The 13,394-nt window shown below is 45.9% G+C and overlaps 1 protein-coding gene across 2 annotated transcripts in view; it reads right to left on the reverse strand.

The window, feature by feature from the left end:
• The window catches only part of ELAPOR1 (endosome-lysosome associated apoptosis and autophagy regulator 1), a 75,099-nt gene that overhangs the window by 14,363 nt on the left and 47,342 nt on the right, over window positions 1–13,394 (reverse strand). For both annotated transcript variants that reach the window (XM_044944603.2, XM_006052158.4), the window contains exons 8-13: window positions 9,094–9,182; window positions 5,153–5,330; window positions 4,340–4,468; window positions 3,851–3,941; window positions 1,489–1,594; window positions 812–949 (exon numbers count right to left, since the gene is read on the reverse strand). In XM_044944603.2, the coding sequence (XP_044800538.2) occupies window positions 812–949; window positions 1,489–1,594; window positions 3,851–3,941; window positions 4,340–4,468; window positions 5,153–5,330; window positions 9,094–9,182 (731 nt within the window). The remainder of the gene's footprint in view (window positions 1–811; window positions 950–1,488; window positions 1,595–3,850; window positions 3,942–4,339; window positions 4,469–5,152; window positions 5,331–9,093; window positions 9,183–13,394) is intronic.

The raw sequence follows: 13,394 nt of genomic DNA on the forward strand, positions 1-13,394 counted from the left end.
GGAAACAAAGACACAGGAGAGTGAGCTTGGCCTGCCTTGGCCTGAGAAGTAGCAATTGAGTGCTCTGGAAATAACAGAGTATGACTTAATCTTTTTTATCCTGTGATACTTGAGAAAAATCTTTAGAAGCACCCTGTTCTTTTTACTCACCTAACAGTATCTTTTGATGTGCATTTTTTGTCATTTTAAAGTAAGGACTGAACAATTTAGATGATGTATAAAAATATTCAGTACCATGGGGAAATATGTAGTAGGTATTCACATTTTTTAAAAAGCAGATTTTTTCCCCTTATAAAAGAAAAAAAAAAGTATTTATAGTGAAATAAAGACTGTATAGAAGATACTCCATATGCTAACTAGGTTATCTCTGGGTAGTAGGATTATGGGTGGTTTTCTTCTTTTTGCCTTTTTTTTTTTTTTTTTTTTTTTTTTGCTTATTTCTAAGTTTTCTTCCAGTGAACTTACATTACTTTGAGTTAAGATAATAAAACCAGAGTTATTATTATTAAAGCAAGAACAGGACTGAACAGGGCACACCAGGTCAGGTACCACATATATCCTATCCTCAGGACATATATCCTCAGGACAGGTCTCCTGAGGAGGGACAGGTGATTTTAGGAGTTTCCAGGGTCATTTGGACAAGGCTGGATGCTCCTCAGGGGCTGGCATAGGCAGTCCTCTGCTTGACTCCTTACAAGTCTTCTAATCACTGGATTCTGAAGCTCAACCGCATGCTTAAGCTAAGGTAGGAATCCTTCCAGGGTAGGAGGTCTCTCTGGGCGCTGAGCCCTGAGGAAGGGGAGGAGCTTACTGTCTCATGGAAAGTTGTCCTCTGGAAGGCCCAGGTGAAGCTCATGGTAGCATTCTCCTCAATGATGTAGGTATAGGACTGTTTGCCTTTAGAACCTTTCCACGTCTCCACGGGACTGTTGGTCCTAGAATTCACACCCTGAACCCAAGACAGACAAATGAAGAAGGCATGATGGCTGGGCAACTGGGGAGAGGGTGCCCATACCGCTGCCATCCTGGGGGCCATCACAGTGGCCTAGGCCCATATTAAATGGTGCTGCTGCTGCTGCTAAGTCAGTTCAGTCGTGTCCGACTCTGTGTGACCCCATAGACGGCAGCCCACCAGGCTCCCCCATCCCTGGGATTCTCCAGGCAAGAACACTGGAGTGGGTTGCCATTTCCTTCTCCAATGCATGAAAGTGAAAAGTGAAAGTGAAGTCGCTCAGTCGTGTCCGACCCTCAGCGACCCCATGGACTGCAGCCTATCAGGCTCCTCCGTCCCTGGGATTTTCCAGGCAGGAGTACTGCAGTGGGGTGCCATTGCCTTCTCTGATTAAATGGTGCAGTCCCTGACAAATAGTTGGCTCCTTTTCTGCAAAATCACTGTAAGCAGGGGTGTCAGGTATGTTGATGCACCAACAGGGCAGAGGGGCCAGCCTTACTGGAAGCCCCAAAGCAGACAAAGGAAGGAAAACATACCACCATGAAGTAGAGCTCGCAGTTCACAGAACAGATGGTCTCAAAGACAAACGTGATTCTGGCCACCTCTTTGTTCTCTGTGTTTGCCATCACTGACTGTGGAGGTCTGTGGGGCAAAAATCAAAAGTCGGTTCCAGGGGCCAGACAATGCTTAGTGAAGAGACCAGATGGCAGCAAAGGGTCTGCTGAGGGACAGGACTAAGCTCTGAGTATGTTGGAAAGAACATGAACTGAATCCAATTCTATCATCCTAGCTGTCTGATCTTGATCTAGCTAAACTGTACCTTTCTTATCTGTAAAAAGGTGATAATATCTTTCTTATTTACCTCCCATCATTATGCGTTCTAAGTCGCTTCAGTCATGTTCAACTCTTTGTGACCCTATTGTAGCCTGCCTGGCTCCTCAGTCCATGGGATTCTCTAGGCAAGATACTGGAGTGGGTTGCCATGCCCTCCTTCAGGGGATCTTCCCAACACAGGGATTGAAGGTCTCTTGCATTTCCTGCGTTGGCAGGTGGGTTCTTTACCACTAGCACCATTGGGAAGCCCATCATTGTGGTGTGATCCAAAGGCATAACAGATGTGGAAGTACTTTCTAAAACGCTGAATAGCCTCCCTAGCAGAGTGTGGGCTCCAGACCCACTGAATTAGAATCTGCAGCTTAACGTGATCCCCAGGTGATCCACATGCATGGTAAAGTTGAAGAAGGACCACTAGCAAAGACATCAATTGTCTACACTCACTCAGCAGTTCAAACCCCCTCCCTATCTCCACATGAACTGGGGGGTTTTGCCCTGGTCAAATGAGCAGGTACTTTGATTCACAGCTTTTTTAGCAAAGTTCTCAGCCTGGTCCTTCTTTGGGGAAAGAGAGAGCCATGTCTGATAGGTGGGGATGGCAGGGTGGGGCGAGTGGGGTTAGAAAGTGCTTTACTGCTATAATCATATTTGCAAATTGGAAAGTATTTTGGTGAATGTTATCTCCCAAAAGTCTAAGAAGTTTGCTTCCCTCAGAAACATAAGATATAGCTGTTCAGCTCTGAGTAATGTCAATGAAGGGAAGGAAACGTATTACCTTTCAAGCAAGTACTGTGGCTGAGCACTGTGCCCGGGATGGAAGGAGGGAGCTTGAAGGAGGGAATGGAGAAGCCAGATTGGCAATAGGGATGCTGATTCAGCGGTTCCCCCTCATCTTTAAAGCACATACAGGCAGAAGAGTTCACTTGTGCTTTGAAAACCCATTTGTAGCTTTCTTTTTGGCTTTGGGCATGTGATTGACTTCTGAGGACCTCCAGTTCCCAGCTACTGTCCACTCAGTGGTGTGAACTGATGGGCTGGAGTTAGGCCAAAATCACAGACTGTCAATCCCTTTGTTTTACAGACAAGGAGCCCAAAGCCTAAAGGGGCACAGTGGCTTTCCCAAGTTCACCAAGCCAGTAAATGGCAAAATTCAAGTGCCCTGTCTTTTAGTCCAGTTTTCCTTATACTGTACCACTCTGCCTGTAGTAGATTTTTTAATGGCAAACAAATTACTTATTATCCTAAGTGTTCTTGGGAGATGGGGATGAATATAACAATAAGAGCAATCCCTCCCAGGGACTTCACTGGTGGTCCAGTGGTTAAGAATCCACCTTGCAATACAGGGGACACAGTTCAATCTTTGGGAATGAAGATCCCACATATTGTGGAGCAACTGAGCCCACATGCTACAACTCCTGAAGCCCAGGCCCCACAACTACAGAGTCTGTGCACCAGAATGAAAGACCCCACGTGTCACAACTAAGCCCCAATGCAGCCAGATAAATAAATAAATAAAACCAATCTTCTTGTCCCACTGAAAGATGAACTATCTATGGGCATTTCTGGCCCTATTTTTTTTACAGGTTTTAAAATCTTATTTGATGCTTTGAGAAAGAAGAATTTGAGTAGAATGTGATCAAATGGTAGGAAAAGCTAGAAGGGATGGGAGAGCAGTAGGTAATCAATGTGGGCAGCAACTAAGAACGTGTCAGCATTCAGGTTAACTTTATCAGGCCATTACTGTGGTCTCCTCTGTTCTTTTCTTGTTTTTTTAGACTGTTTTTTTTTATTTTTAATAAACAAATTTCTATTTGTTTATTAATTTTGGCTGGACCTTACAGTTTGTGGCATCTTAGTTCCCCAACCAGGGAATTGAACCTGTATCCCCTGCATTGGAAATGCAGAGTCTTAACCACCAGACCCCCAGGAAGTCCTGTTCCGTTCTCTGTTCTGGTCTGATACTTCTGCACACCAGAAGCCCTCTCATCTACAACACTCCAAGCTATGTGGGACTTGGATGTGGCCAAGGGTGGCATGGTTTCCCCTTAGCTTTGTGCTCCTCACCTGAATCCTGGCACGACCAGGGTGAGAATCATGAAGTCATTGTCTGAAGCTCCAACAGCTGAATAAATGTGATCACCGGCCACCTCCCAGCCTGGAAAAGGAGAAGGACATGAGTTAGTGTCCAGTGGTCTCAAGTGCAGGGCAAATGTGCACCCAGATTGACACTCTGGAAGAAAAATAACACCATACTTTGAGGCATCCAGAACCATCACCCAACACAAGCCATGTTACTTATCAGGCTACTTTGGTCAAAAACTCTGAAACTCTCAGAGCAAGACCTCTGCAGTGTGTGTATTGTTTTTAGTTCTGTCTCTAAAGCTAAAGTTTGCAGAATATATGTTCTTTGTCCATGGGGAGTGGAGCATTCAAGGGAGTGTGAGCATGATCAGCTCATTTTTCTCTAGACATCACTGTTAAGAACTGTGAGCTAGGAAGAACCCCTTTGGCAGGGCAGCTAGCTGAGAGCTCATGGTGGGGGGAGGTGGTTACCTGTCATGCCCTTGTACTCAAAGTTGATCCCGCTGAGGACGGTCGTCTCCATGTTTGTGGGCAGCGTGTTCCACCATTTGTATTCAAATCCCACGGCAGGTTCAGTCCCTGCTGGGCAGTGGCTACAATCTGGGGGAGCCACAAGATCCACGATTCAGCCTGAAGGCTGCAGCCACCCCGACTGGAGCTGTTGTTGCGCAGACAAGTGGCAACAGTGCTGGGCAGCCCCACAAAGGTGTTGCTGAGCACAGTTAACAGCAAGCTGACTCAATGTGTTTAGCAAACTTGGGGTGTAAAGGCTGACCCTTCATTCCATATTCCAGTACCCTACTTGCCCATCAAATTATTACTTTCAAAGCTTAAGTGTATCTTCGAGTCTAATACATATAGTTCATACTATTTGTCACGTTGTCATCAGCAAATGCCTTCACATTAATAGGTCTACAGATCCCCCAGCTCCTCTCCTGCAAGTTCTGATTGTGTCAAGGTGGCCATCCCAGCTCCCCAAACCTTTTAGCTATCATCCCTGCCACATGCTGGAAGCCTCTGCTGTGAGGAGTGTGCCCCTTCAGGCCTGAGTCACATTCGCAGTTGGATTGAGGAGGGAGGCAGGCAGTTCTCAGGTGGACCCACAGGCAGGGCCTGCGCTGACCTCTCTTTTGAATATGGTCCTCAGAGGTGGCCTGGCCCTTATTGCCTTCCTCAGAAGGACATGGTGTGAGTTCAGCTGACAAGCTGAGTGCCCATGTGGCCCACCCATATGTGTGGTATGGGAATGGAGTGAGGCAGGGAGTGGGATGGGAGAGGGGTTACCGGAGCCATTGGAGTAAGAGCCATAAGGGCAGGGCTCGCAGGTGCTACTGTTGGTTTTGAAGAAGCCTGGGTTGCAGGGTGGGCAGTCGGTCTTCAAGCCAGAGGCAGGCAGCTTCACTGCACCCTCCAGATCCTCGCTGCAGATTTTTGGCTGGGCCCATTTGTACATGAGCTGCGTCTGCAGAAACAGAGCCCGTCTCAGCCTGCCGTGTGGCATTAGCACATCTTCAGGAAGTTGCCTTGAGGATGGGGGGATTCTGGGTGCTAATGAAAGCTGCAGCAGGGTGGGGAACTTGGTTTGGGTCACCAGTGTATCCTAGGTACATTGCTTAGCGCCTGGCACATGGTCATGCTCAGTGAATATCTGCTGAACGAATGGACTGGGATGAAGAGGGATAGGCCTGTGTGTTGGATGGGAAGAGGAGACCAGTTTCCTCCAGAGAAAGCCCTAATTCCAGTGTAGAATCTTATTATTAATACTAAAATGTCACAGGAAAAGCAGCTGGTGAAAATCCCAGAACACAAAAAGGCATGGAGTGGAAGTGGCTTAGGTAACCCCTGGAGGAACAGAGGACGGCTCAGGTGTCCCAATTTGTCTTCTAAGTATTTTCTTTGTTTTTTCACTTATTCAGTAGACATCTATAGCAAGTCAAATATAAACATGAGACTCAGATGAATGGCGTGGCCCGTGCCCGCATGGAGCTAGCTCAGCATCTAGCAAGGGCACTGCATTGCATTGCATGAGTGCTCAGTCGTGTCCAACTCTTTGTGACGCCATGGCCTGTAGCCCACCAGGCTCCTCTGTCCATGGGATTTGACAGGCAAGAATACTGCAGTGGGTTGCCATTTCCTTCTTGAGGGGATTTTCCTGACCCAGGGATTGAACCCAAGTTGCCTGCATTGCAGGCAGATTCTTTACCACTTGAGCAACTGGGGAAGTACCCTAGCAAGGGCAGCATAATAACAATCCCCCATGGGGGTATGAACCCTGTGTTCTCTGGGACATAAAGGCAAGAGCAATGAGGCTGGTTAAAGAGTACAAACTTCCAGTTATAAGATCAAAAAATTCTGGGGATCTAAGGTACAGGTGATTAGAGTTAGCATGGTGATTAGAGTTAATAATACTGTATTATATACTTGAGAGCTATTAAGAGAGTAGATATTAAACATTCTCACCACAAAAAATAAATAGTAATTATGTGCCCTGATGGTAGTTAGCTAGCTCTATGTTGGTTATCAGCTTGCAATGTGTAAGTGTATCAAATCAACTGGTACACCTTAAACTTCCACAATGATATGTGTCAATTATATCTCAAAAAACCTGAGGGAAAAAGGCAAGAGAACTTTTCAGCCTCCAAATCAGTGAACAAGAGAAGCACTGTATCTGTCACTTACTAGGACCATCCCTAGTCTTTCGATGGAGGCATTGGCTAGAGAAGAGCAGATGAACTGCAGGAGGCTCCTGGTGAGTCAGGGGTGAGATTGGGCAATGTCAGGCTTCCTGTATGGTCACTGGGCAAGAGACAAAAGGATTGCATTGAGGTGATGGTGCAAATGCACTATGTAGCATACCATATATGTAAGAAGGTGGGTGAACAAGGCATCAGCCCATTTTATTCAGGATAAGGTCTTGACAATGTCTTGAAAGGGCCTCATGTTGCCTTAGTTGAAGATGAGCCCCAGGACAGACAACTTGTGCCCTTGCTGGGCTCAGCTTTTCTCTGTGTAAAGAGCAGGCAGTGACCAGAGACCCGGACTAGTGACCTAACCTTATCTCACCCAGCTCATTTCCTTGAGTCTAATAGAGAGAGGGGTCTGGGGAGCTGGATGACTTGGGCCACCTCCTGGAGCAGCACACTCAGCAGCCCCAATGGATCAGTGATCCCAGTCCCTGAGAAACCACTGAGGCACAGCAAAGGCCATAAAGGCAATCACAGGAGTCCTTTGATTTTAAAATACAGCTTAAGAAACAAAGTGAAAGTCCGAGACTGAGCAGAAGCAGTGTGGGCCTGAGGGCTGACACTTCCATAAGACACTCCTGGTGACCATGTCTACTCCGGGGTTCCTCCCTGAGCTGTGCTGTGGTTGGGCTGCAAGGTGGGAGTGCTGGCTCTGGTCCCACTCATCTATAAGCCCCCAAGGTGATCAGGAAATGGCAGACACCCAGGCTTGCAAGCATCAGGGCACACTGTGGATCTAGAAGTCCTTTGCCTGAACCAGGAGGAAGAAGAATGGGGCAGAAGAAGCAAAGACAGCCACAATCAGCCACATGTTATATCCTGGAGGGAGAAGAGCAGCAGGATTGTCCTCTTAATTAGTGGGTCAACTGAGACCAAGAAAATGACAGTAATTCCTTACAAGGTCATGAAGAACACCAGACACTTTAGAACTGGGGCTAAGGTACAACTGATAGGATTAATCGTTTTGCTTGGCTGCTGGGGAAGGGGATTTTGCTCAAAAAATGAGAATGGGGCCAGCCAGTACATGGGTGGTAAGAGATAACTATAAAAACAATCGCCATTAAGGACCAGACTTCATCCTACACTTAATCAGCAGAAAGAGAATTCAGCCAGCCGTCCAGCCAGCAAACATGTATGCATCCTAATAGCCAACCACATGCTTAGTGCTGAATGATGCAGAATTCCCTACTCCTGTCTTCTTGGGAGGTTCTAGTTTAGGGATAGAGACAGGACAGTTCATCCAGCGTTGCTGATCTAAGGCAGACCCCACCACTTGTGCCCTTGAGCCATCCCTGCTCACTTCCTCAAAGTTTCCAGGGCCTGGGAAGCACTCTGGCTCTTCTCCACCTGACTCAGGTCTCTGCTCAGAGAGGTCATCCTTACCCTCTCTAAGCAGAAATAGAGACCGAGATGTAGAGAACAAGTGTATGCATACCAAGGGGGAAACAGAGGGTGGGAAGAATTGAAAGTGTGGGATTTACATATGCATACTATTGATACTATGTATAAAATAGATCACTAATGAGAACACATTGTATAGCTCAAGGAACTCCACTCAATGCTCTGTGATGACCTAAATGGGAAGGTAATCCAAAAAAGAGGGATTCTTTATCTGTTTATTGTTTATCTGTTGTCTCTCCCTTCACTCACTCCCCAACAGAAATTAAGTGCCATGAGAGTGGATGTTTCCCTGGCTCTGTGAACTGCTGCATACATAGTGCCCAGCGCAGGACCTGGCTGTACACAGGAACTAATGACCTCCTCTGAAAGACCTGCCTTGGCCTCACCCTCCAACCTGGTCACTCCTCTTCCGGGTTCCCCCAGTGCCCTGCATACAGCCAGGCCCATCTTTCTCCTCCCCACCATCTTTTTCTTCCCCATCAGCTTTCTCCTCCCCATCATCTTTCTCCTCTCCTCCTCAGGGCAGAAGCCCATCTTATTCATCCTGGGTTCCCTGACTGGAGTACAGGGCAACAGCAGATACTCAAAAATGCCCACTGACTCACTGGTGGAGCAGACTACAAAGGAAAGTCTTTCTGAGGCAGAAAGCCTGTGGGGGAGAGGAAACGGGCAGAGACAGAATAAATCAGGCCGTTCTCGGGTGAGCCAGGAAGCAGGAATCACCCCCTATACTAGCCCACAAGAGCAGTGCCGAGGGGACAAGTCTGATGAGAAAGAAGAAATAAGTATGTATGGACAGGCAGTCATTGCCCAGGGAAGGAAGCGAACGGAAGAAACCTAGCAAAAGAAAATGAAAGCATTTTTTAAAAGCAGAACATATGTCAGTGAGCAGCGGAACAAATGTAGCAAAAACAGTTTCTGACCTGAAAATGAGTGAGGTCATCTCATTTTGTCTCCCCACTGGCCCCAGGGTCACTCCAAAGGTCTGGGGGGTTTTCTCAGGTGACAGCTTCACTGACCGATGGAGCTGCAAATCTGGCAAAGCCCAAGGGGCAGGGGTCCCAAGACTGTGCTACCCACCTCTCCATTGGCATCACAGGCCGTGTGAGTGTAGAAGTAATCTTTATCTGTGCAGGCTGGCCGTGCTTTGCAGGTGGAGGATCCTTTCTCTAAATGGCAGAAGCAAGGACAAATATTTGAAGTGAAGAAAACAGAGCTCTTGACCATTTGCACACGATGCTATAACAAACACCCCAGACCCTGATGAAGCACAGCACAGATCTTACAGAAAGTAGACAGTGCTGCACACACACCTTCCCTTTGCCCGAGTGGCTTCATTTCCAGTCCCTGAAGACCTGTTCAGATATCCGCTTTGCTTCCCTCCCTGATGCTGATGAGAAACTACTGGGCCCCGCACTGTGGAGCAGGGCAGAGGAGGCAGGCTGGCCAGAGGACCATTGAGGGGGAAGGTGGCTGGAAGGAGCATCTGCAGATTTTTTACCACCAGACCAATTCCCTGGAACCTGCCATCTTCCAGGTGCCTCAGAACCCTGACTGTGTGGGTGGTTTTTCTACTCCTAAAGGGTTGAAGCAAAACCCTGTCCTAGGAAAGCTTAGGACAGTGCCTCTGAATTTTCTCTTAATATGTGCCTAGAATGAAGGCCTCCCACCACTGCATTTCCTCGTCTCCATTCAACCATCCTACACAAATAAAGTGATGGTTTAATCCCACTCTTGCCACTTTCTCCACCCACAGTCTTCACAGTGCTCTCTTTAAGCCTTGACCTGGACTTAATGAAAAATGTTATGAACTATCATTTTATTTACTTTACTTCCTGTGTGTTCTTATATCTAGGTTGGTTTTGCTTTAACCCTATGAACCCCTGGATAGAAACAACTGTTTCAATGAATCCCTCTTTATTTTTTAAATGGTGATGGTAAACTTTATTTTAAAATATTGATTATTTATTTGGTTGTGCCAGGTCTTAGCTGCGGCACTCAGGATCTTTAGTTGCGGCATGTGGGATCTAGTTCCCTGACCAGGGATCGAACCCAGGCCCCCTGCATTTCGAGCACAGAGTCTTAGACACTCGACCATCAGAGAAGTCCCTGAATCCCTCTTTAAATCAATGGATTTTACCTTTTTTTGAATTACAAATACTTTTCAGAGTTTGAAAAAAAAGAACTGTTTTCCTGTATCCTGAAAAATATACCTAATTCATACAATTTTTTTAATTAATTAATTTTAATTGGAGGCGAATTACTTTACAATATTGTAGTGGTTTTTGCCATACATTCACATGAATCAGCCATGGATGTACATGTGTTCCCCATCCTGAACCCCCCTCTCACCTCCCTCCCCATCCCATCCCTCAGGGTCATCCCAGTGCACTGGCCCTGAGCACCCTGTCTCATGCATCAAACCTGGACTGGCGATCTATTTCACATATGATAACATACATGTTTCAATGCTATTCTCTCAAATCATCCCACCCTCGCCTTTTCCCACAGAGCCCAAAAGTCTGTTCTTTACATCTGTGTCTCTTTTGCTGTCTCGCATATAGGGTCATTGTTACCACCTTTCTAAATTCCATATATATGCATTAATATACTGTATTGGTGTTTTTCTTTCTGACTTACTTCACTCTGTATAATTGGCTCCAGTTTCATCCACCTCATTAGAACTGATTCAAATGCATTCTTTTAATGGCTGAGTAATATTCCGTTGTGTATATGTACCACAGCTTTCTTATCCATTCATCTACCAATGGACATCTAGGTTGCTTCCATGTCCTGGCTATTATAAACAGTGCTGCGATGAACATTGGGGTACATGTGTCTTTCAATTCTGGTTTCCTCAGTGTGTTTGCCCAGCAGTGGGATTGCTGGGCTGTATGGCAGTTCTATTTCCAGTTTTGTTTTTTTTTTTCCAGTTTTTTAAGGAATCTCTACACTGTTCTCCATAGTGGCTGTACTAGTTTGCATTCCTACCAACAGTGTAAGAAGGTTCCCTTTTCTCCACATCCTCTAATTCATACAATTTTTAAAAAAATTTCCAGGGAATTCACTTTCTCCAGAGTGAAAACCAGTGCTTTATAGAGTGCCAGGACAATACTGCTCCGACTGCTACTGTCCCTGGTATGACCACTGTGTCGCCTGCAGGTAAGCAGGTGATGATGGTGAAACCTTCTCTCTCGATATTGCTTGATGAGCATTTTAGTAGAATGGAATGAGATTTTTAAGTCAGACAGATCTGGATTTGGATCCTGTGTAATCACTTAGTAGCTGTGTCACTTCTGGCAAGTTACTTAACCTCTCTGAACCTTTGTGCTCTCAACATGTACAGCAAGAAGAGTAACATCTGCCTTGCTGGAATCAGCACATACCTGACACATTGTAAGTAGGAACTTGCTAAATGCTGGTAACTATTATCACCTGGATTTATAAGAAATCTTTTTATTTGGTAACCATAATGGGACTTTTAATAAGGATTAAAGTTTCCCTTCTTTCCAGTTAAGGCTTATTTCTCAACTGGCCCTTTCTTCCCAAGGCAACAAATGAGTTGCTAGATCTGAGAATCTCCTATTACCATGTTGTTGGTCTGCACTGGGGCCTCTTCTGTCCCCATCTTGTTATCCTGGGTGAGAGGAAGCTGCTGGCTGAGAAGCAGCTGGGGTCTTCTGAGCTCATTTACTCGGTTAATAAGCAAGGGCCTATTTCAACATAAGGGGATCCAGGGACTCCTGGTTTTGACAGACCCAGCCAGGAGAAATTTGGGGGGAGATGCTGAAAACAAATCAATTCCCAGGACCTTGCATATTAGATTTAGCAAATTGCAAGTTACGTGTTAGAAAGTGTGTTCCACATAAGCACCTTTCTCTGCTTGTCAAATATTTATTCAAACTGACACACCAGCTCCAGGTTTCAGCAAAAATGGTCCAGCTGTTTACACATCGACTACAGCTAGATGGGTTTTAACAAATGATTAACCCAAATGCTGAGCCAGACCTCACGTTCCTAGCTCAGGTTTCATCAAGGTGTTAAAACTGGGGACTGGTCAAGTTTGAAAGATTGGGCTAGATGTTTGGTGAGAAAATGAAAAGTGATTCCTGTAGGATTGGCCCTGGGCAAAACTGTATGAAGATAAAGTTTATTTTGGGGGCTCCACCAGCTCTTTTTGCATCTTCTTCCCACCTCCGGAAGTATAACCTTCTCATTCTGATCCTTTTTATCCAAAGAAAACATTTCCCCTGACCATTTAAGTACCTAATGAACACAAAACTCAGCTCTGACCCCAGCACAGACTCTGGGCAAATCCCTAACCTCTCTATTGTTGTTTACTTGCTAAGTCAGGTTTGACTCTTTGTGACCCCATGGACTGTAGCCTGCCGGGCTCCTCTGTCCATGGGATTTTCTAGGCAAGAATAGTGGAATAGGTTGCCATTTCCTTCTCCAGGGGACCTTCTGACCCAGGGATCAAACCTGAGTTTCCTGAATTGGCAGGCAGGTTCTTGACCACTGAGCCACCAGGGAACCTCTCTGAGCTTCTGTTTATTCATTTGTAAATGAGGAAGTCATTCCTGCACTGTGCTGTGAGTAACAAATGAGATCGTTTTGTAAACTGTAAAGTGCTGGACCAGTGACTTATTATTGTTACCTATAGCCAGAGTGTTGTCACAGCAGAAGAAGACTGCTGGGGCAGGCCTTAATGCAAAGGAATAAATAAAACTGGTTCTTACTACGTGCCAGACAGTGTTCTAAATTCTTTGTTTTCACCCATCCACACAATGACACTATGAGGCAGATACAATTATCATTCCCATTCTAGAGGTGAGAAAACTGAGGCACAGGCAAGTGACTTGCCCAAGGTGGCACAGCTAGTAAGTGGTGGAGCAGGGATTTGACCTGTAATGATTTTGTTCTTGGAGCCCATGCTCTGAAACACTATGCTATTCTACTAGGAAATGAGTCCCTAGTATTGAACATAGCACAAAGGAATTAACCCTAGTGATGAAATTTAAGCTATCAGTAACAAAGACACTTTCCATCAAGGCTTTGTCCTTGACATCTCCTCCCCCATCCACTCCTCCTTACTCTAGGGTCCTGGATATGGACAATGGCGCCTGCTGAAAGAAATCTGACTGTGGTCTCTGTCTCCAGCTCTTCCTTTCCTCATACCTTTTCCAAATGGCAACCAGAGTGGACTTCAAAAGTACAAGCCAGATTATGTCATTCTCCAGTTTTAAATTCTTTAGTGTCTTCCACTGGTGATAGGATCAAATCCCAGTAGCAGTGGTACAGAAGGCTTCATCCATAACCTGTTCCCTGCCTACCTATTAGCCTTCGATGCTAATTCTCACCAAGTAAGCTCCAGTGATGCT

This window comes from Bubalus bubalis, chromosome 6 (assembly GCF_019923935.1).
Source record: "Bubalus bubalis isolate 160015118507 breed Murrah chromosome 6, NDDB_SH_1, whole genome shotgun sequence".
NCBI lineage: Eukaryota > Metazoa > Chordata > Mammalia > Artiodactyla > Bovidae > Bubalus > Bubalus bubalis.